The 24,309-nt window shown below is 31.8% G+C and overlaps 1 protein-coding gene and 1 pseudogene across 2 annotated transcripts; both read right to left on the bottom strand.

The window, feature by feature from the left end:
• Window positions 1-2,663: 2,663 nt before the first annotated feature.
• LOC148180168 (uncharacterized) lies at window positions 2,664-8,592 on the bottom strand. The gene is given in 4 exon segments (XM_088044996.1): window positions 2,664-3,245; window positions 3,248-7,654; window positions 7,720-7,826; window positions 8,482-8,592. Coding segments are annotated over 3 exon segments (4,689 nt in total). The 5' UTR covers window positions 7,786-7,826; window positions 8,482-8,592; the 3' UTR covers window positions 2,664-3,029.
• A 3,403-nt stretch (window positions 8,593-11,995) lies between these two features.
• Window positions 11,996-18,007, bottom strand: LOC148180167 (uncharacterized; annotated as a pseudogene). The gene is made up of 3 exons (XR_015770705.1): window positions 17,758-18,007; window positions 17,007-17,104; window positions 11,996-16,597 (listed from the first exon to the last, which is right to left on the bottom strand). The product of XR_015770705.1 is annotated as an uncharacterized LOC148180167 (transcript).
• Between the last annotated feature and the right edge of the window lie 6,302 nt (window positions 18,008-24,309).

The following is a 24,309-nucleotide window of genomic DNA, read 5'->3' as shown; positions in this document are numbered from 1 at the left end:
AATAAAGACGCGTTCAATTGCGAGAACTTAGAAGAGCTCTCTTTGAACTCCTTTGAGTCTACCGACCTGCCGCTGGAAGCTTTCCAAAACTTACCACATCTCAAAGTTCTCGACTTGGATCGGCTGGAATTTAAACCCTTGAAAAGAGAATTTTTCAAAAATCTTCAGTCCTTAGAAAAATTAATTTTACCCGAGTGCGCCACTACCGAATTCCAAACTGATGCTTTCTATGGTAAACTTGAAAGTTCTTCAGGTTTCAGTCCGTCAGCAAGTAGTGCAAAAGAATTTCCCTGGGAATTTGTTGACGAAGAACGTGAAATTGGAAAAGCTGAGTCTGGCTAATTGTAACATCACTGATCTAACTTGGGATGAGTTTAAAAGACTGCCGCGTTTGACGACGTTGGATTTAAGTATGAATCAGATCCGCTCCTTCAATGCTGAGAAAATTGTACAAAATATCCCAAGTTTGAGGAATTTTCATATTGATATGACTTCTTTTGGTGATGAAGAATATATTCGTTTTACGGAAGAGCTGAAGAACAAGTTAAATGTTACATTTGGTTTTGATTGGAACTCTTCTCTTTAAAGTGTAATGTAATGAAATATTGGATACAAAATTACAAGATTTAAGAGTAAAAATGTGAATTGTTGTAATGTTGGAATCTGACCAAATTTTACAGCTATAGTACTAAAATTGTGGGAGCGAGTTTTAGTATGAAATATTTAATGTCTTAGCAAAAAATAAAAAAATTAAAAATAGTTTTTTTTGACTCTATAATTTAGCATATTGAGAGTAATAGTAATTTGATAAGTAAAATGGAAATTTTAGATTCAGCTGCAGCATTGAAACAACTTTTTCGTCGTCAAATAATTGTGCTAAAATGTAAAATTCTAGAAAAGAAAAGAAAAGAAACTTATTTTAGAAATTTTTGTTTTAAAATCAGTCCAAAAATTTTGAATTTTTGCCATTAAAATTCGTAACTTTGCCAGTTTTAACGGTACAGCAATGAAATTTAGGGACATCACTACTTTTACATCGTTTATTAACTGGAAAAAAGTGTAAAATGCTAGAGCAAAAAAAACCCATTTTAGAAATTTTTATTTTGTAGTCAAACTTAAAATTTGTAGTTTTGGCAGTTTTTACACTACAACAATGAGATCTCGGAACATCATTACTTTTCATCGTGTATTATCTGAAAAAAATTGTAAAATTCTAGAGCAAAGATAACCCATTTTAGAAATTTTTATTTTAAAGTCTAACCTAAAATTTTGTTTTTTTTATTAAAATTTGTAGCTTTGGCAGTTTTCACGCTACAGCAATAAGATTTCGAATCGTCATTACTTTTTCATCGTTTATTAACAGCCAAAAATTGTAAAATTCTAGAGCAAAGAGAACTCATTTTAATAATTTTTATTTTGAAGTTTAACCTAAAATAATTTTGATTTTTGTTAATTAAAACTCGTAGCTTTGGCAGTTTTAATGCTGCAGCAATGAGATTTAGAGACTTCACTATTTTTCCATCGTTTATTAATTGTGCTTAATTGTAAAATTCTAGAGCAAAGATAACCCATTTTAGAAATTTTTATTTTGAAGTCTAACCTAAAAATTTTTTTTTTAATTAAAATTTGTAGCTTTGGCAGTTTTTACGCTACAACAATAAGATTTCAGATTATCATTACTTTTTCATCGTTTATTAACAGCCAAAAATTGTAAAATTCTAGAGCAAAGAGAACTCATTTTAATAATTTTTATTTTAAAGTTTAACTTAAAATAATTTTGATTTTTTTTAATTAAAACTCGTTGTAAGCTTTGATAACACCTGATCAGTAAAAATCACAATAAGAACCATTTGTTCTCGACTGTTTCCTTCACGTGTCGATATATTCAGCAAAATTATACATCATTAGGGAAATAAACTTCTCTAGTTTGTGGCACCCAAAAATTTTTTGCTTTTCTAAAAAAAAATGATCATTGTCAGCCAGTAGGCAACAATTAATTACTGAATTCTTGAAGTGAAATGTTGCCAGATTAATCTTGCGCTTTTGAGCTTAATTTTAAAAGTGCAAAATAACGTTTTGTATCAACATTTAAGGCATTTAAAAACTGTAAGTATGAAAATGTCACCCAAAACATGAACTCTAGTAGAATTTTGTAAACCTTGAGTTCATTATAACGAAAAACTTGTGCCATAATTAGCGCCTCTTTAAGTGGCTGTAAATTTCCAACGAAGCACTCAATAATTAAAAAAAAAAATTTAGCTACTAGCTATTATCAGAAGATTCACGTAGTGAATAGTTGGTCCGCCATTTTTTGAACACCCTGTATAACTAAATGGTAGTAATAAAAAAAAATATTCATAGTACACTATAAGTACATATGTATTTATTTAATCTGAAATAAGGTAATGGATATTATGACAAATGCATTTATGATATAAATGAGTTATTTTAACATTCGAAGCTTTCCAAATAGCCACTTATGTCACTCATCGGCTTATTCAATATACAATTGAAGCAGTAAATAATAATTATTAATTATAATAATTAATATAATATAATAAATATTTAATATAATAATTATTAACTATTATTTAGATATAAATATAAAAGTGACGAAGTATTAACACCTTATATTATTAATTAAAAAATGAAAAATGCTACCAAAAATCGTAATAGAGAAGCAAACAGAGTGCTAAAATGTAAGATGAGCCTTAGAATGAAAATACCAGTAAAAAATTAATTCTCAAGCATTTAAATTTTTTTTAAATCAGAAAAATCGGCTATAGAAAAACATAGGGTGCGATTTTGTTTCTCAAAACAATAAATATAAGTCGTCTTTGTCTTTTGCATTTGAAATTTGTATTTTTTTCCTTGTCACTTATCACTTCGTCTCGTATCGTTCAGAAACAAAAACCCCAATAAAAAACAAATAAAATATGTGGAGGTTAAACATCCTTTCAATATTTTGCAAAAAGTTTGGAGATACCTAAATTCTGCACCATGATCTAGTAACATATGTATAGAAAATGCTACGGTGTCTCTTTAGGTATGCAATCCCAAAGCGGACTGATACCATAATTAGTTGCTTGATTGACGTCCGCCCCGTTGTCCAGTAAAATACGTACAGTTTCATTTTGTCTCTTTTGGCGAGCAATGTTAAGCGGGGAGGCACCATTTTTATTCGTTTGATGAATGTCCGCCCCGTTGTCCAGTAAAAGACGGACAGTTTCATTTTGTCCCTCTTGGCAGCAACGTAAAGCGGGGAGGCACCATCATTCGCCGCTTGATTAATGTCCGCCCCGTTGTCTAGTAAAAGACGTACGGTTTCATTTTGTCCCGTTTGGCAAGCAATGTAAAGCGGGAAAAAGCGATCATTCGTCGCCTGATGAATGTCCGCCCCGTTATCCAGTAAAAGACGCACAGTTTCATTTTGTCCTTTTTGGCAAGCAATGTAAAGCAGAGAGACACCATCATTCGTCGCTTGATTAATTTCCGCCCCGTTGTCCAGTAGAAGACGTACAGTTTCATTTTGTCCTTTTTGGCAGGCAATGTAAAGCGGGGAGGCACCATCATTCGTCGTTTGATGAATGTCCGCCCCGTTGTTCAGTAAAAGACGTACGGTTGCAATTTGTTCCTTGAAGCAAGCAATGTGAAGCGGGGAGACACCATCATTTGTCGTTTGATTAATGTCCTCCCCGTTGTTCAGTAAAAGACGCACAGTTTCATTTTGTCCCTCTTGGCAAGCAATGTAAAGCGGAAAGAAACCATCATTCGTCGTTTGATGAATGTCCGCTCCGTTGTCCAGCAAAAGACGCACAATTTCATTTTGACCCATTTGGCAAGCGATGTAAAGCGGGGAAGCACCCATATTCATCGCTTGATTAATGTTCGCCCCGTTGACCAGCAAAAGACGTACGGTTTCATTTTGTCCCGTTTGGCAAGCAATGTAAAGCGGGAAAAAGCCATCATTCGTCGCCTGATGAATGTCCGACCCGTTATCCAGTAAAAGACGTACAGTTTCATTTTGTCCATTTAGGCAAGCAATGAACAGCGAGGAGGTACCATCATTCGGCGTTTGATGAATGTCCGCCCCGTTGTCAAGTAAAAGACGTACAGTTTCATTTTGTTTTTTCAGGCAAGCAATGTAAAGCGGAGAGGCACCATTATTCATCGCTTGATTAATGTCCGCTCCTCGCCTAAGTAAATCTTTTATAATTTCGTTATTTCCGTGCACAATGGCGAAAAGAAGTGGTGTAAATCCATCTTCGGTGGTAGCAACATTAACTTTCGCACCAGAGGATAACAGATGTTTTCCAATATCAAAATGTTTATTATTAATTGCTACTAAAAGCAGAGTCCAGTTGTCGATATTTCTGACATCAACTAAATTTGTATTACCGCAGATGAACAATTCGAATGCTTCCATGTACCCGAATTTTGCCGAACAATACAAAATATTGCTCACGTAGTTTAAATTAAGATGTGACAGATTGTTCCGTTGAATTCTTCTCAGTTTGACTTCAGCTATTAAAGAGGTAGTTTGTTGTGCATACTCCAACGGTGTCATTCCAAATAAATCATCAACTTCGCGATTATTACATTTGTTTAACAAGAAGTCTAACATTTCTGAATACTCGACAGTTTCTGGGGAACTACTAAACCGATAATCATGATCTACAATATACGCCCCGTTCACATTTTCCACCTTAAAGTGAGGATGTCTTTGCCCCCAAGAACAAACCAAATGCAATAAATTTCGACCATGTTGATCCTTACAGGTTGCAATATCATTTTTACATGTTTTCAATAAATCTAAATTTCTGTACAAAACCGCGACATGAGCCGGAGAATCTTTTGCCGAAAGTAAATCAAAGAAGAAACGGACGTTGTTGTATTTTTCTTCAAATAGGATGGATTTAAAGAAATCTTTTTTATCCACATTTTCCGAAAAATACAATGCGACTAAATATTCTGCGAATGACAAGTGAGAGAAAGAAGAAGTGTTGTTCTGGTTGTCCACAATTAAACCAATGCTAAGGTTGTCTTTACTATCCACGTCACATTCGACGTTCAATTGTGTTAATATTTCCTTTGGGAAAAGCAATTTCAAAGCGAATTTTGAATGTGTTATCATTTGTTGTTTTATCCACTTATTAAACTGTAGTTTTGAATTATGATTTGTCAAACTATGACCGAGTTTTTCTGTATAAAACACTTCAAGTTTCTGCTCAAAGAAATGATGATACAAATTGTTAAGTAAAAACCCTCCACTGAATAAATCAAGTTTGCTGTCGTTCTTTATCAGTTCCGTCATCATGTAGAGTAGCAACGGCACCCCCAGAATGTTATTTTTCTCGACCAGAACAACAGAAGTCTGCATTTGTTCAATAATTGATTCGAGTTTGTCGATGGAAATGACACTTTTAAGACGATCGCGAATGTACTCATTCTGTTCTTCTATGTCAAATTGAGTAAGATTTCGAGACAAAACATTAAATTTGAGTTCCAAAGATCGTTGCAAATGACTACGTGCTGTGACCCACTGAGACCAACTTTTTTTAGAAATCTCTAAAATTATGTCACCCACAGTTCCAACTTTTTCGGTATCAATTTCGTCCAGTGCATCCCAAACAAAGATGACATTGCCTTGTTTCGCAGACATCTCAAAAATTTGTTTATCCCGGAGACTCAAATGCTTAACTTTTTCCGTTGTTATGAAAGTTAAAAATCTATTGGAACTGTGGTCTTTACTTGTTTCAAAAAAATTAAAAATATCATTTGGGTCAATTACAATCGTCCAAACATTTGAGAGAGTTTGGTTTTTGAAACTTTTCATTAATTCTGATTTTCCCATTCCTGGATCGCCCACTATCAAATTAATGTTATTTTCTTTTTTTTGCGACCACAACATTGTTTCCTCCAAACGATCGGAAGTTGACAATTTATGATTTTGTAACTGATTAATGTCGCCCTTAGTACGAATCCATTCGAGACAATTGTCGTTTAACCACCTTAAATGGTGGCAAATTTCAGTTTTTTTATTTTTTTGGGAAAGTATTTTGAAGTGCTGAGTACAACATTCATTTTCAGAAAAGTAGACAAGAAATTTTGAATTAATATTTGCTGAAACGGAGTCATCATTTTGAGTACCAATTTTGACAAAGTTATGACGGCTAAATTTGCTTCTTAGACCTTCGATGTCTTTTACATTGTCAATGATCACAACCGTTTTGTCCTCAATATTTTCTAAATAGTTAATATCAACAACGTGTCTCAATAAATATCTGGGAACATACGGAAAGCTAAAAATCTCCTTTTCACCGCCTAAATTTAAGGGACCGTTTAACATTTCGACTAGATCGTCACTCTCAATCATTTCAGGGAAGGTTTTTATTTTTTTGCATAGTTCGTCCAAACTAATTTCATTTTTACCTTGAATCGAACACGTAAAGATTTTAGTTATTGTGCCAAATAAATCTGTGTGCGCTTCAACTTGAGATAAATTTTTGAAAATTTTAACTTTTTCTGATAATTTTTCGATTTGAACTTGATCTCCTAATAAAATATAATTTTGATGCAGACATAACTTGATCGCATTGTAAATGAAGTCATCGTCGGCTTCTATAACCAGCGGACATTTACGTTGCAACCAAAATAATTTATTTAATGTTTCATTCTCAAGATCATCCAAACTGTTAAACACTTTTTGGTCTAGCTGATATTTTTTGATTAAAATTCTGACTTCTTCTAAATTGTGTATTTGGCTTTTGGTAGCACGCCACAATTTTTTTAATTTTTCATAAGAATCGTTTTTTAAATAAACAATATTGAACATGTTAAATGCCGTTTTTAAAACTTGAATTTTCTCTTCACTTCCACTACAAACATCATTAAAATGCAATAATTTAAATTTAGAAGAGAGAAGTTGCAAGAGAATTACAGATTTAATCCAATCTTTATTTAACTTCTCTTTCGTGTTTCCAGATTTTGTCCAGTCGGCTATAAACTGAATATAACTGTTGGCATGTGTTTGAGTAGCCTCGAAATCGTTTTTGAAATAATCAGATACGCATGTTTTAGTTTGATATACATTTGTTTGGTTAGCATAAAGAAAAAATTTTTGGAAGAACTTTTTGTATTCTTCAACTGTACCGCCATTATTTGAAGTAGAAGAATCACTGTCAACATAAAATTGGTAACAATGTTCTGTGGAACTAAAAGTTTTACATATATCATCCAAAATTATTTTTTTTACACCAACTGTAAAATTTTCACCATCGATTGTTAGCCGCGTTGAGTCGTCAGCGTTAAATTTAAGATTGGTGTACAAAATAAATTTGTCACAGTTTTCCTTCACTTCTTTAAATGAATGAAAATATTTCTTAATGCTAAAATTGCCTGTTGCTTTCTCAAGCTCCTTCAGGGCCAAAGTGCCTTTGTTGATGTGCTTCAACTGGAACGCTAACGTTTCATCCACACTTCCTGTCTTGACTTTAACAACAATGTCATCAAAGTCACCATATTCTTTATGGTTTGACGAAATCTTGAAGTTTTGGACTTTTTCGTTTGTGGCCAATTTCAAAGCGAAGTCTGCAACGGTAAGAATTTCATAGTCAGTACCAAAATTGGTTGTCCCTGGTCGTGTAGAGAAAAACTGAAAATGTACAAAATGCATTGCATTTTAGGAGCAGAAATTGTGAAAAAAGCAAAAACACTTACCTCAGGTTGATCAGTGCAATCCGACTCCGGTTGAAAATTTGGTTGGCTTTTCTCGTCTTTAGACATGTTTGTACGAAATTTTATATCGTTTATGGTCTCATTTGAAACTAGAAAAAGTTATCTTATCAGTGTTATGTCATCATTACGTTACATTACATTACATCAAATTTCGCCAGAATAGGTCTATTGGCAAATTTTTATAACGATAAAAAGTTAATACTAAAAATTCTCGCCTATAATTTTGTATTACTTGTAATTTAAAATTTTTGATATGCAGGGTAAAAAATGTTGACAATTTGTAAAACTTTTGTAAATAAGTTATTAACTGGACAACAATTTTGAAATTTGGTGCAAATTCATTCTGAGACTTACTCCACCCAGTTACAAAAGTTAGATAATCTTTAAAAAAATTTGATACTCCGAGTAAGAAAAATTTTGACATTTCAAAAAACCTTTTGTAAATCAGGCTTCAGTGTAATCCGATTCTAGTTGAGATGTTTGTCGACTTTTATCGCTTTTGGACATGTTTGTACAAAATTTCAGATTCAGAAACTATAAAAGCTTATTTATCGTTATTTATCTATCTTATCGTTATCAGTATGACTTTACATCAAATTTCGTCAAAATAGGTCTGTTGCCAGCTTATTTATAACGAGGAAAACATTAATACTCGTATTTTTCGCCGACAATTTTGTGTGAAGGAAATTCAAAAGGCACCAAAGAACGTAAAAAATAAGTCATAATAATTAATGTAAAGCTTACCTTTAACAATCTTCTATCACTTGGAGAACTCATAAAGACTACAAAAATGTTTCGATGCAAAAAAGTAAAAAAAGTTCACTTTTGGAGACGTTTTTTAGCACGTTGCGATAAAACTTTATGAACCGTTTTACTGTATTAAAGCTATTTATATCCAATTCTTATTTATTATCAATAATTTATTGATAAAGTAAGACACACCTAGATAAGTGTTGAAGGAAAATTTTGAAGTAAAAATTGACAATAAATAAATAGAAAGTCAGCGAGTAATTTAGATAAATTTTAAATGAAAATATTCAAAACTTGCTTGGATGTAATTGAACCTACCTGTGAAGGTATTTACTACATTTTTTTTACCAAATAACGTTATTTGTTGAGGAAATTTAAGCTGTAAGGAATTTTGAATTTTGCGCTGAATCCAAAACCACTTTTGTATTTTTGTCAGTCAACAAATAACTGAGGTAGAGTCGTTTAAAATTTCGGCTTAACGTCAGAGGACCAAAACTTTGAAGCTCCGGAAACGATTTTCCCCGATATCTTCGGAATTATGGTAAATATAAAAAAACCTATTTTGAAATCGTTTTTCTCGCAATTTTTTACCTTAAAAATCGATCTTAGGTAGTTCAAACTCGAAATTTTCATTTTCTTAATGTAGAAGTGAACAAATACAATGAAGGCAGACAAAATCGACCTGTCACATTTGAAAGAGAACTTGACTTTACCACAATTTAAAAAAAGTCGAACACCTTTCTCTTGGTTTCGCCGATTTGGAAGATGTCGAATCAAAAGTCTGTTCATCTCCAACGCTCAAGAAATTCACTCTTCGTTTCAAACCACAAGAAAATTTCACATTGAATAAAGACGCGTTCAATTGCGAGAACTTAGAAGAGCTCTCTTTGAACTCCTTTGAGTCTACCGACCTGCCGCTGGAAGCTTTCCAAAACTTACCACATCTCAAAGTTCTCGACTTGGATCGGCTGGAATTTAAACCCTTGAAAAGAGAATTTTTCAAAAATCTTCAGTCCTTAGAAAAATTAATTTTACCCGAGTGCGCCACTACCGAATTCCAAACTGATGCTTTCTATGGTAAACTTGAAAGTTCTTCAGGTTTCAGTCCGTCAGCAAGTAGTGCAAAAGAATTTCCCTGGGAATTTGTTGACGAAGAACGTGAAATTGGAAAAGCTGAGTCTGGCTAATTGTAACATCACTGATCTAACTTGGGATGAGTTTAAAAGACTGCCGCGTTTGACGACGTTGGATTTAAGTATGAATCAGATCCGCTCCTTCAATGCTGAGAAAATTGTACAAAATATCCCAAGTTTGAGGAATTTTCATATTGATATGACTTCTTTTGGTGATGAAGAATATATTCGTTTTACGGAAGAGCTGAAGAACAAGTTAAATGTTACATTTGGTTTTGATTGGAACTCTTCTCTTTAAAGTGTAATGTAATGAAATATTGGATACAAAATTACAAGATTTAAGAGTAAAAATGTGAATTGTTGTAATGTTGGAATCTGACCAAATTTTACAGCTATAGTACTAAAATTGTGGGAGCGAGTTTTAGTATGAAATATTTAATGTCTTAGCAAAAAATAAAAAAATTAAAAATAGTTTTTTTTGACTCTATAATTTAGCATATTGAGAGTAATAGTAATTTGATAAGTAAAATGGAAATTTTAGATTCAGCTGCAGCATTGAAACAACTTTTTCGTCGTCAAATAATTGTGCTAAAATGTAAAATTCTAGAAAAGAAAAGAAAAGAAACTTATTTTAGAAATTTTTGTTTTAAAATCAGTCCAAAAATTTTGAATTTTTGCCATTAAAATTCGTAACTTTGCCAGTTTTAACGGTACAGCAATGAAATTTAGGGACATCACTACTTTTACATCGTTTATTAACTGGAAAAAAGTGTAAAATGCTAGAGCAAAAAAAACCCATTTTAGAAATTTTTATTTTGTAGTCAAACTTAAAATTTGTAGTTTTGGCAGTTTTTACACTACAACAATGAGATCTCGGAACATCATTACTTTTCATCGTGTATTATCTGAAAAAAATTGTAAAATTCTAGAGCAAAGATAACCCATTTTAGAAATTTTTATTTTAAAGTCTAACCTAAAATTTTGTTTTTTTTATTAAAATTTGTAGCTTTGGCAGTTTTCACGCTACAGCAATAAGATTTCGAATCGTCATTACTTTTTCATCGTTTATTAACAGCCAAAAATTGTAAAATTCTAGAGCAAAGAGAACTCATTTTAATAATTTTTATTTTGAAGTTTAACCTAAAATAATTTTGATTTTTGTTAATTAAAACTCGTAGCTTTGGCAGTTTTAATGCTGCAGCAATGAGATTTAGAGACTTCACTATTTTTCCATCGTTTATTAATTGTGCTTAATTGTAAAATTCTAGAGCAAAGATAACCCATTTTAGAAATTTTTATTTTGAAGTCTAACCTAAAAATTTTTTTTTTAATTAAAATTTGTAGCTTTGGCAGTTTTTACGCTACAACAATAAGATTTCAGATTATCATTACTTTTTCATCGTTTATTAACAGCCAAAAATTGTAAAATTCTAGAGCAAAGAGAACTCATTTTAATAATTTTTATTTTAAAGTTTAACTTAAAATAATTTTGATTTTTTTTAATTAAAACTCGTTGTAAGCTTTGATAACACCTGATCAGTAAAAATCACAATAAGAACCATTTGTTCTCGACTGTTTCCTTCACGTGTCGATATATTCAGCAAAATTATACATCATTAGGGAAATAAACTTCTCTAGTTTGTGGCACCCAAAAATTTTTTGCTTTTCTAAAAAAAAATGATCATTGTCAGCCAGTAGGCAACAATTAATTACTGAATTCTTGAAGTGAAATGTTGCCAGATTAATCTTGCGCTTTTGAGCTTAATTTTAAAAGTGCAAAATAACGTTTTGTATCAACATTTAAGGCATTTAAAAACTGTAAGTATGAAAATGTCACCCAAAACATGAACTCTAGTAGAATTTTGTAAACCTTGAGTTCATTATAACGAAAAACTTGTGCCATAATTAGCGCCTCTTTAAGTGGCTGTAAATTTCCAACGAAGCACTCAATAATTAAAAAAAAAAATTTAGCTACTAGCTATTATCAGAAGATTCACGTAGTGAATAGTTGGTCCGCCATTTTTTGAACACCCTGTATAACTAAATGGTAGTAATAAAAAAAAATATTCATAGTACACTATAAGTACATATGTATTTATTTAATCTGAAATAAGGTAATGGATATTATGACAAATGCATTTATGATATAAATGAGTTATTTTAACATTCGAAGCTTTCCAAATAGCCACTTATGTCACTCATCGGCTTATTCAATATACAATTGAAGCAGTAAATAATAATTATTAATTATAATAATTAATATAATATAATAAATATTTAATATAATAATTATTAACTATTATTTAGATATAAATATAAAAGTGACGAAGTATTAACACCTTATATTATTAATTAAAAAATGAAAAATGCTACCAAAAATCGTAATAGAGAAGCAAACAGAGTGCTAAAATGTAAGATGAGCCTTAGAATGAAAATACCAGTAAAAAATTAATTCTCAAGCATTTAAATTTTTTTTAAATCAGAAAAATCGGCTATAGAAAAACATAGGGTGCGATTTTGTTTCTCAAAACAATAAATATAAGTCGTCTTTGTCTTTTGCATTTGAAATTTGTATTTTTTTCCTTGTCACTTATCACTTCGTCTCGTATCGTTCAGAAACAAAAACCCCAATAAAAAACAAATAAAATATGTGGAGGTTAAACATCCTTTCAATATTTTGCAAAAAGTTTGGAGATACCTAAATTCTGCACCATGATCTAGTAACATATGTATAGAAAATGCTACGGTGTCTCTTTAGGTATGCAATCCCAAAGCGGACTGATACCATAATTAGTTGCTTGATTGACGTCCGCCCCGTTGTCCAGTAAAATACGTACAGTTTCATTTTGTCTCTTTTGGCGAGCAATGTTAAGCGGGGAGGCACCATTTTTATTCGTTTGATGAATGTCCGCCCCGTTGTCCAGTAAAAGACGGACAGTTTCATTTTGTCCCTCTTGGCAGCAACGTAAAGCGGGGAGGCACCATCATTCGCCGCTTGATTAATGTCCGCCCCGTTGTCTAGTAAAAGACGTACGGTTTCATTTTGTCCCGTTTGGCAAGCAATGTAAAGCGGGAAAAAGCGATCATTCGTCGCCTGATGAATGTCCGCCCCGTTATCCAGTAAAAGACGCACAGTTTCATTTTGTCCTTTTTGGCAAGCAATGTAAAGCAGAGAGACACCATCATTCGTCGCTTGATTAATTTCCGCCCCGTTGTCCAGTAGAAGACGTACAGTTTCATTTTGTCCTTTTTGGCAGGCAATGTAAAGCGGGGAGGCACCATCATTCGTCGTTTGATGAATGTCCGCCCCGTTGTTCAGTAAAAGACGTACGGTTGCAATTTGTTCCTTGAAGCAAGCAATGTGAAGCGGGGAGACACCATCATTTGTCGTTTGATTAATGTCCTCCCCGTTGTTCAGTAAAAGACGCACAGTTTCATTTTGTCCCTCTTGGCAAGCAATGTAAAGCGGAAAGAAACCATCATTCGTCGTTTGATGAATGTCCGCTCCGTTGTCCAGCAAAAGACGCACAATTTCATTTTGACCCATTTGGCAAGCGATGTAAAGCGGGGAAGCACCCATATTCATCGCTTGATTAATGTTCGCCCCGTTGACCAGCAAAAGACGTACGGTTTCATTTTGTCCCGTTTGGCAAGCAATGTAAAGCGGGAAAAAGCCATCATTCGTCGCCTGATGAATGTCCGACCCGTTATCCAGTAAAAGACGTACAGTTTCATTTTGTCCATTTAGGCAAGCAATGAACAGCGAGGAGGTACCATCATTCGGCGTTTGATGAATGTCCGCCCCGTTGTCAAGTAAAAGACGTACAGTTTCATTTTGTTTTTTCAGGCAAGCAATGTAAAGCGGAGAGGCACCATTATTCATCGCTTGATTAATGTCCGCTCCTCGCCTAAGTAAATCTTTTATAATTTCGTTATTTCCGTGCACAATGGCGAAAAGAAGTGGTGTAAATCCATCTTCGGTGGTAGCAACATTAACTTTCGCACCAGAGGATAACAGATGTTTTCCAATATCAAAATGTTTATTATTAATTGCTACTAAAAGCAGAGTCCAGTTGTCGATATTTCTGACATCAACTAAATTTGTATTACCGCAGATGAACAATTCGAATGCTTCCATGTACCCGAATTTTGCCGAACAATACAAAATATTGCTCACGTAGTTTAAATTAAGATGTGACAGATTGTTCCGTTGAATTCTTCTCAGTTTGACTTCAGCTATTAAAGAGGTAGTTTGTTGTGCATACTCCAACGGTGTCATTCCAAATAAATCATCAACTTCGCGATTATTACATTTGTTTAACAAGAAGTCTAACATTTCTGAATACTCGACAGTTTCTGGGGAACTACTAAACCGATAATCATGATCTACAATATACGCCCCGTTCACATTTTCCACCTTAAAGTGAGGATGTCTTTGCCCCCAAGAACAAACCAAATGCAATAAATTTCGACCATGTTGATCCTTACAGGTTGCAATATCATTTTTACATGTTTTCAATAAATCTAAATTTCTGTACAAAACCGCGACATGAGCCGGAGAATCTTTTGCCGAAAGTAAATCAAAGAAGAAACGGACGTTGTTGTATTTTTCTTCAAATAGGATGGATTTAAAGAAATCTTTTTTATCCACATTTTCCGAAAAATACAATGCGACTAAATAACAACGAAAAAAGAACAACAAAAGTCTGCATTTGTTCAATAATTGATTCGAGTTTGTCGATGGAAATGACACTTTTAAGACGATCGCGAATGTACTCATTCTGTTCTTCTATGTCAAATTGAGTAAGATTTCGAGACAAAACATTAAATTTGAGTTCCAAAGATCGTTGCAAATGACTACGTGCTGTGACCCACTGAGACCAACTTTTTTTAGAAAACTCTAAAATTATGCCACCCACAGTTCCAACTTTTTCGGTATCAATTTCGTCCAGTGCGTCCCAAGCGTAAATGACATTGCCTTGTTTTGCAGACATCTCAAAAAATTGTTTATCCTGAAGACTCAAATGCTTAACTTGTTTCGTTGTTATGAAATTTAAAAATCGATTGGAACTGTGATCTTCACTTGTTTCAAAAAATTGAAAAATATCAGTTGGGTCTATTACGATCGTCCAAACATTCGAGGGAGTTTGGTTTTTGAGACTTTTCATTAATTCTGATTTTCCCATTCCTGGATCGCCCACTATCAAATTAATGTTATTCTCGTTTTTTTGCGACCACAACATTATTTCCTCCAAACGATCAGAAGTTGACAATTTATGATTTTGTAACTGATTAATGTCGCCTTTACTGCGGATCCACTCGAGACATTTGTCGTTTAACCACCTAAAATGGTGCCAAATTTTAATTTTTTTATTTTTATGGGAAAGTATTTTAAAGTCCTGAGTACAACATTCATTTTCAGAAAAGTAGACAAGAAATTTTGAATTAATATTGTAATTATTTTGAGTGCCAATTTTGACAAAGTTATGACGGCTAAATTTGCTTCTTAGACCTTCGATGTCTTTTACATTGTCAATGATCACAACAGTTTTGTCCTCAATATTTTCTAAATAGTTAATATCTACAACGTGTCTCAATAAATATCTGGAAACATACGGAAAGCTGAAACTCTCTTTTTCACCACCTAAATTTAAAGAACCGTTTAACATTTCGACTAGATCGTCACTCTCAATCATTTCAGGGAAGGTTTTTATTTTTTTGCATAGTTTGTCCAAACTAATTTCATTTTTACCTTGAATCGAACACGTAAATATTTTAGTTATTTTGTCAAATAAATCGGTGTGAGCTTCAACTTGAGATAAATTTTTCAAAATTTTAACATTTTCGGGTAATTTTTCAATTTTAACTTGATCTCCTAATAAAATATAATTTTGATCCGGACATAACTTGATCACATTGTAAATAAAGTCATCGTTGGCTTCTAGAACCAGCGGACATTTGCCTTGCAACCAAAATATTTTATTTAAAGTTTCATTCTCAAGATCATCTAAACTGTTAAAATCTTTTTGAGTTAGCTGATATGTATTTACCAAGATTCTGACATCTTTTAAATCGCGCACTTCGCTTTTGGTAGCACTCCACATATTTTTACAATTTTCGTACAATTCTGTCTTTAAATAAACAACATTAAAGGTGGCAAACAAAGTTTTCAAAACTTGAATTTTCTCTTCGCTTCTAAAACAAACATCGTCAAAATGCAATGGTTTCATTTTGGAAGAGAGAAGCTGCAAGAGAATTACACGCTTAGTCCAAGTTTTGTTCAACTTTTCTTTCTTTTTCGCTAATTTGGCCCAATCCGCTATAAACTGAATGTAACTGTCAGCATCTTTCTCTGGTGCCCCACAAAACTCTTTGAATTTTTCATACAATTTTTTTTTGGTTTCTTCAACATTGTATTGATTTGCATAAAGATAACAATTTTTAAAAAACTCTCGGTATTCTTCTACTTCAACGTCATTATTTGAACTAGAAGAATCATCGTCCACATAAAATTGATAACATTTTTCCGTGCTACTAAACGTCTTAAAATTATCACACAGACTAATTTTTCTCACACCAACTTTAAAGTTTTCACCTTGAATTTGAACGCGCGTCGTGTCCGCAGGCTCAAATTTAAGATTTGTGAACAACACAAATTTATCACAATTTGTCTTCATTTTCTTTACGGAATTAACATACTTCTTAATGCTAAAATCGCCTTTTTCTGCCTCGAGCTGACTTACTAGCAAGATACCTTCTTTGTTGCTGTGCTTGAGTTGAAATGCAACAACTTCATTGAAACTTCCAGCTGTCGTTTGAAGCACGATGTCGTCAAAGTCGCCATATTCTTCGTCATTCGACGACATCTTAAATGTTTTAATTTTTTCGTTTGTCGCCAAGTTGAAGGCAAAACTGGCAATGTTGAAAATCTCATAATCTGTGCCGAAATTTGTTGTTCCCTGTCGTTTCTTAAAAAACTGGAAATATGAAAATTTCATTATTATAGTCTACTAGTGTCAATATTAATTTAATAAATTATGCATCAAATTTTTGATTTGAATGAAATAGGTTGTTAGGAACGTATTTTAATTCCACAAGTCGCTTTCTAGACTTCTGAATGTGAGAAATGCACCTTTTAATACTTTTAAGACACTAAAAAAATTAACAACTGAAGAAATACATTTTAATTTATGACTAAATTTTGAGAGAAAATTTTGAACAATATTATCATCAATTTGTCATCATCCGGTTTTGGTGACTTTTATCGTTACTAATCATTATCTGTGCTTATCAGCTTATCACTTTGTTTACAATCAATTTCTTTATTGGCAATTAAGAAAATGTCAATTTTCCGAAAAACTTTTGAAAGAAGACGGAAACACTTACCTCAGGCTTAGCAGTACAATCCGATTCCGGACTTCGGCTTTTCTCGTCTTTGGACATATTTGTACGAAATTTTATATCGTTTATGGTCTCATTTGAAACTAAAAAAAGTTATCTTATCAGTGTTCTGTCATCATTACGTTACATTACATTACATTACATCAAATTTCGCCAGGTTTTTAATGATGATAAAAAATTAATACTGAAAATTGTCGCCTATAATTTTGTACTACTTGTAAATTAAAATTTTTGGAATGTAGGGTAAACATTTTTGACAATTTGAAAAACTTTTGTAAATAAGTTATAAAATGAACAACAATTTTGAAATTTGGTGCAAATTCTGTCTTATTTCACCCAATTACAAAATTATTGAATAAATAAAATAGATTTTAGAAAATTTTGGTACTCCAAGTAAGAACAATTTTGACATTTCAAAAAACCTTTTGTAAAATCAAGCTTCAGTGTAATACGATTCCAGTTGAGATCATTGTCGACTTTTATCGCTTTTGGACATGTTTGTACAAAATCCCAGATTTTATGGTCTCATTTACAACTATAAAAGCTTATTAGCGCTGTCTTATCGTTATCAGTATCACTCTACATCAAATTTCGTCAAAATAAGTCTGTTGCCAGCTTGTTTATAACGAGGAAAACATTAATACTCGTATTTTTCGCCGAAAATTTTGTGTGAAGGGAATTCAAAAGGCACCAAAGCACGTAAAAAATAAGTCATAATAATTAATGTAAATCTTACTTTTATTTATCTTCTGGCACTTGGAGAACTCTTGAAGACTACAAAAATGTTTCGATACAAAAAAGTAGAAAAGAGTTTTAGTTTTAGTTAGTTTTTAGCACGTTGCATGCAATAACACTTTATAAATCGTTTCACTGTATCACAGCTATTTATATCCAATTCTTAATTATTATCAATGATTTATCGATAAAGTAAAACACACCTTACAGCTTAATAGATAAGTGTAAAACGAAAATTTTGAAGTAAAAATTGCTAATAAATTAGTAGAAAGTCAAAATTCGGTGGTACATTGTAAATTGATCTCCGATTGGTTATAAATAAAGCCTTTCAGCTTTTAAACGGTTAAAGAAAACCCAAAAAAACTTCGAAACATTACTTCTTACGGCTGTCTCCATCTCTATTTTCGCCATGGTTGTAACGTTACCTAACACCCTGTATAATGCAAGAAATTGTTTAATAAGGGCATTTGGTCTATTGTGTGAAATAAATGGGTTCGTGTCAGGGCAGTTTTAGGTAGAAAATTTGGATCTCAAAACAAATTCCATTCAACTTTCTACAAATTCATTTCTTCTTCGAACTTGGGAGGATAAAGCTCTGCTTAAAATATTTTTATTTCAACTTAATTCAATTTTATAAATTTAAGGTAAGTAGGGAAGAGTGGGGTAAAATGATCCTTCGAGGTAAAATGATTCCCTTTGATTCCCAAACTTCCTAAGTTCCATCTATCGATGAAATGATTAAATATGTTGCTGAACCTGCGGATATTGCAAACAAGCGCACGCAGTTCAGTAAATATTCAAAAAAATTACAGCGATATTTGTGTTTTTCCTTCGTTCAGCCTAAGGTAAGTCATTTCTTAATCAAGTGTATTTTACTCTTCGAATTAAAACTTCAAAATAACCCTTGTGGTGTTTTAAAGGGTTATCATTAAACTTTCAATTTTTGTAGATTGAGTTGCAACCTTGCATGTTGTAAATTTTTGGAGTATGTTCTTTGTTCTTATTGCTCTTGGGGTAAAACGATCACTTAGGTACTGGGTAAAAGGATTTCAAGGTCATTTTACCTCTAATATAAATAAATGGTTTGATAGTTGACAAAAAAGACAGTGACAAAAAAACAAAAGCGAGAAAAATAGAATGTATTTTTTGGTTGAAAAAAATATATTCATTTTTCAAAAGAAGAGGATTGAATTAGATGCAGTGTGTGCCAAAAATGGGCTCATGATCAATGTGCAAGAGTAGACGAAGAGAAAAACACATTCCCTTGCAATTCCTGTTTGGCGGAATTAAAAACTTTTCGTTTTACAAAAAAAAATGTAATTTTTTTAATGTTTATTTATGTCTTCAATAAAAGTATCTATTTTGTTGTTTTACTTCTTGTTATTTAAGTTTATTTTGTTTTTATTTTAATACTAAAATATATTCACTTTTTCCACTAAATTTTGCTTAACTTTTTAAACATAACACATCCTTACGATCGAAAGGCATCATTTTACCCCAATCGAGGAATCATTTTACCTCTAGTCCATGGGTAAAATGACCCTTCTGCAGTCGCACTTAATTTTTAGGCGGACTTGTAGTACATTAGTTGTCAAAGCTCCTAGCCAAGTGGTTGATTTATCAATATAATAATTATATTTATCAATTTTAAAATTATAATTTATATTTATCAATATAAACGTTTTGTAGCTATAGTGTAAAGACCTTAGAGAGATCATTATACCCCGATCACCCCTACTTTAACACCCAAAGATCCATTCTTGATACAATTCAATACTAAATTCTCTTAAATTTCCCTTAAAGCTCCACAATTTTCACAAGTTATGAATGACCTTGATTCAAAATTAATGGAGAGTATTTGCATTTTTTTCCAACAAGAAATTAGGAAATCGTAGGGATAATTTTGAAGAAAATGGCGTATGGTGTTGCCACTCTGATTACATTTTCGATTGCTTATACAAGTTTTTACGACATGTGTATATCTAATGCAAATGAAAAAGAAAAAAATTCTAATAAACTAAGAAAAAGCATAAAGGAATCAAAAATATTTATCACGGTTGTAGTATCGTCATCCAATTGACAACTAGTTATCTATAAAAAATACCAAATCAAATTGTAGTTCATTTTTAGAAACGTTTGTTCTTTAAAAATCTGATTGTTTTATCAGTTTATGTTTTCAATCAGAACAAATTTCTTTATTGACAATTAAGATCAGCTTGGATATGAGTTGTAAACACTTATTACCTCTGCCTTATCATTATCAAGTCATGAGATCCAAATCTCGAAGTTACGTCAACTGTAGGAATTATTATTATATAATGATTTTATGATGACATGCGTTCATAAATATAAATTTCTAAAATCGTTAATAATGAATACATAGAAAGATTTAGTGTTATTTTTATGGGTAAAATTTGGTTCACAGAAAAAAACTGAACCCGCATTTTTATACATTTTTTTCATCAATCAGAGAAAGAAAATACATATAAAAGTTATCAATTGATTAATTAGAATATCATCTAAAATATACCTATTCACCGGTTCTGAATGCCAAAATTTGGTTTCTTCTACGTTGCCAACAAAGGAAAAACATTTTTTTTATGAAAGTTTGCTTTTTTGAAGACCAGAGCAATTTTTCGTATTTTTAAGAAAATGACTGAATTTACATAAATTTATTATAAAATAAAATCAGATTTTTTTACCGATAAAAAAAAATTACCTATATTCAAACTCGATATTCATTAGAATTAGGGGGTTTATTATTTAATTTAGACTGTTGTTCATCCCATTTTTGTGGTGACTTGAAGTTTCACGACAGTGTCGAACCAACCACAATCGAATCAACAACCACTAATGGTGCGATTACCTATATTCTAACAAATATACGATAATTAGCATTATTTATATTTTTTTATTAGCCGTCCTAAAAGAGATTTGCGAGATTCGCGAGTGTTTTCAAGTTTTTTCAAAAGTTGCACGGAAATTTATGACGCACTTAATTGTCAATAACTACACTGTAATATTGATTAAAGTGATAAACTGATAAAGTTTTACTTTCAAGGCGAGCTAAAAATTTCCAATATTTTTTATTTGAACCTGTAATTTCGGTAGTTTTGATCCTAGGGCAATGGAGTTTGATTTGATTACTAATTTTTTCTTATTAACTGTCTATTTTATAGACCAAATTTTTTTAACAACAAGGACGGATTTTAGAAATTTTTATTTTTACTACGAGCTATATTTTCTATTCGGATTTATAATTTTAGTAATTTTTCGATGCTAAAGGTCAACAAAACTTGGAGAGGCAACTACCTTAAACTCGTTTTTTTTACTACGGACCAAAAATTTCCAATACTTTCCATTCGAACCTGTAATTTTAATAGTTTCGATTCTAGGACAATGAAACTTGGAGAGGCAACTACTTTGAACTCGTTGACTATCTTTGTCAAATCTCATTTTTTTTTTATCAACAGAGACGAATTTGAGAAATTTTTATTTTCAAGACGGGCCAAAAACTTTTAATATTTTTCATTCGGACCTGTAATATTAGTAGTTTAGAGGGCAATGAAATTTGATGGGATTACTAGTTTTAATTTTTTGAACATTTTTTAGAAGTTTTTATTTTCTAGACAAGCTAAAAATTTCCAATATTTTTCATTTAAACCTGTAATTTTGGTTTATTTTTTGGACTAACCCAAAACTTTCAAAATTCTATAAAAAAACGTACTTTTAGTTGTGTCAGTGTTATAGTAATGAATTTTTTGTAGGTTGTTTTTCTTGCCGCATTTATTAACTTTGCCAAATTTCAAAATTCTAGAGCAACAGATTCGGACTTTAAAAATTTCTGTTTTGAGAATGGGCTCAAAAATTTCCAAATTAAAACAGAAGTCGTACCTTTGATCTTGTTGGAGCTACAGGGATAAAATTTGAAGACGTTGCTATTCTTGACCAATTTATTAACTGTGTCAAAATTATCGAGCAACAGATTTCGATTTTGATTTTTTTTATTTTTTGGGCCAAACCCAAAACTTTCAAAATTCTATAAAAAAAACGTACTATTGGTCGTGTTGGTGCTACAGCGATAAAATTTGGAGACGTTGCTATTCTTCACCATTTTATTAACTGTGCCAAATTTCAAAATTCTGGAGCAACAGATTTGAATTTTGGAATTTTTTATTTTTGGAACAAACCCAAAAGTTTCAAAATTCAATAAAAAAATCGTACTTTTGGATGTGTTGGTGCTACAGCGATGAAATTTGGAGACGTTACTGTTATTGATCCAGTTATTGATTGTGTCAAATTTCAAAATTCTGGAGCAACAGATTCGGAATTTAGAAATTTTTTATATTTATTTAATTTAATAAAAATAATCGTGTCTATGATGGTAGATTGTATAGCATACATTTGTAGATTCTTTATTCAACATTGGACTTGGCTGATATAGTTCCATAGATTCAACTCTGAACTGCTTTAATTCGCAACTTCTTCTTCAGCTCTTCCTGAAAACTAATATATGCAGCCACATCGAGAAAAAACGAAGTCATATGAATGTTAAAATTCCTCAAATTTGGGATATTTTGTGCAATTATCTCCGCATTGAATGACTCGATTCACGCTGTGGTTTCTTCATTTTTGCTGGCTGAATTTTATTTATAGTACCAACTTAGAAAAATTTAAATATAACAGAATAATTTATAGAAATTTTTAGTTCCGCGACTATGAAAAAGTTGCTTATTTGTTTCAACACGTTTCACTTTGAGGACTATGAAAAAGTCGCCATTTTTTTACAACACCCTGTAATGTCTTCTTTTTTGGTGTTCAAAGAAAAAAATTAATAGACAGTGGCTGACGTGCTAGTGTTACCAAATACGCCAGTTTATAAAAATTTAGATCAAGGAGAATTTTTTTTAGAAATGTTTGTTTTGGGTACCAAGGAAGATTTAACAAATAATTTTTTAACATCTTCTGATTCCTTCATTTTTGGTGTCACAGTAATGAAATTTGGGTCAATTAATTTTTCTAACTTGTTTAAATATGGTATTAATTAATAATAATAATAATAATTAATAGAACAATTAAGATCAAATAACAGAATTTTAGAAATTTTTGCTTTGCACTATGAAAAAATTGTATTTTTTTTGCAACACCCTGTAATATCTTCGTTTTTAGAGTTCAAGGAATGAAATTATTGGAAAGTAATCGTCGTAATAGTGTTGCTAAAAGCACCAATTTCAAAAAATTTAGAGCAAATAGAAGAATTTTTTGAAATGTTTGTTTTGGGTACCAAGAAAAATTAGAAAAAAGTTTTTATAACACTGTGGTTTCTTCATTTTTGGTAGTACGATAATAAAACTTAAATCGGATGCTTCTTTTTGACACTATTAACTGTAGTGTACTGTGTAGTACTGAATTAGAAAAACTTAAATAAAAAAAATAATTTCTAGAAATTTTTCGATTTGCGGCTATAGAAAAATCGCCCATTTCATTCAACACCTTGTAATTCCTTTATATTTAGTGCTACAAAAATGAAATTGATGAAACTTGGTTGGTCTGTCTTACAAACACCGCCAAATTTCAAAAATTTTGATTTAAGAGACGAATTTTTAGAAAACTTTATTTTTGGTTACCAAGGACAAATTAACAAGAAGTTTTTAAAAGTTTGTAATTCTTTTCTTTTTAGTGTCACGGTAACAAAACTTGAAAAGTTGCTTCTTTTGCCTTACTTATCTAGAGTACTAAATCAGAGAAATTTAGATTAAAAAAAGAAATTTTTAGAATTTTTTGCTTCGAAGCCCATAAAACACTGTCATTTTTTTTTTCAAATTTCTGTAATTACTTCGTTTTGCTGCTACAAAAATAAAATTAACAGAAATTGTTTTTTCCAATTCCACTAAAATCCCCAATTTACTAAAAATTAGATTAAAGATTTAGATTTTTCTTTTACTTATTGAGGAAGAGGTTCACTAAATACAAAAACTTTTAACATGAGTTTATTCCAACTACTGTTACAGCACATTACTTTTTAAATAAAAGTCTTCTCAGCGTTCTCAAATGTAACATTTAACTTCTTCTTCAGCTCTTCCTGGAAACGAGGATACGCGTCCTCATCAAAGGAGAAGGTCGTTCTAACAATGTTAAAATTACGCAAATTTGGAACATTTTGTGCGATTATCTCCGCATTGAATGATTCTATTGGATTCAAATTTAGATCCAACGTCGTCAATTGTGGAAGTCCTTTAAATCGATCAAAAGTCATATTTTTGAAATCATTGAAAGCCAGGGAAATTTTTTCCAATTTCACGTTCTTTCTGAACAAATCCTCGGGGAAATTTTTGTATGCGCCAGTACCCGAAATTTGAAGAACCTTCAGGTTTACCAAGTCTTTGAACGCATCAGAGTTGAACTCGTAAATCTAGCAGCTGTACAAAACTAATTTTTGCAACGATTGAAGATTCTTGAATAATTCCTTCTTCAAAACTGTAAAATTCAGCCCTTTCAAGTGGAGTGTATTCAAATGTGGCAAGTGTCCAAAAGTTTCTAACGGCATGTCGTA

The sequence above is a fragment of the Gnatocerus cornutus genome, chromosome 1 (genome assembly GCF_029298725.1).
Source record: "Gnatocerus cornutus isolate USDA-ARS CGAHR chromosome 1, icGnaCorn1.1, whole genome shotgun sequence".
NCBI classification, from domain to species: Eukaryota; Metazoa; Arthropoda; class Insecta; order Coleoptera; family Tenebrionidae; genus Gnatocerus; species Gnatocerus cornutus.
This window is presented reverse-complemented; position numbering and strand designations above follow the sequence as displayed.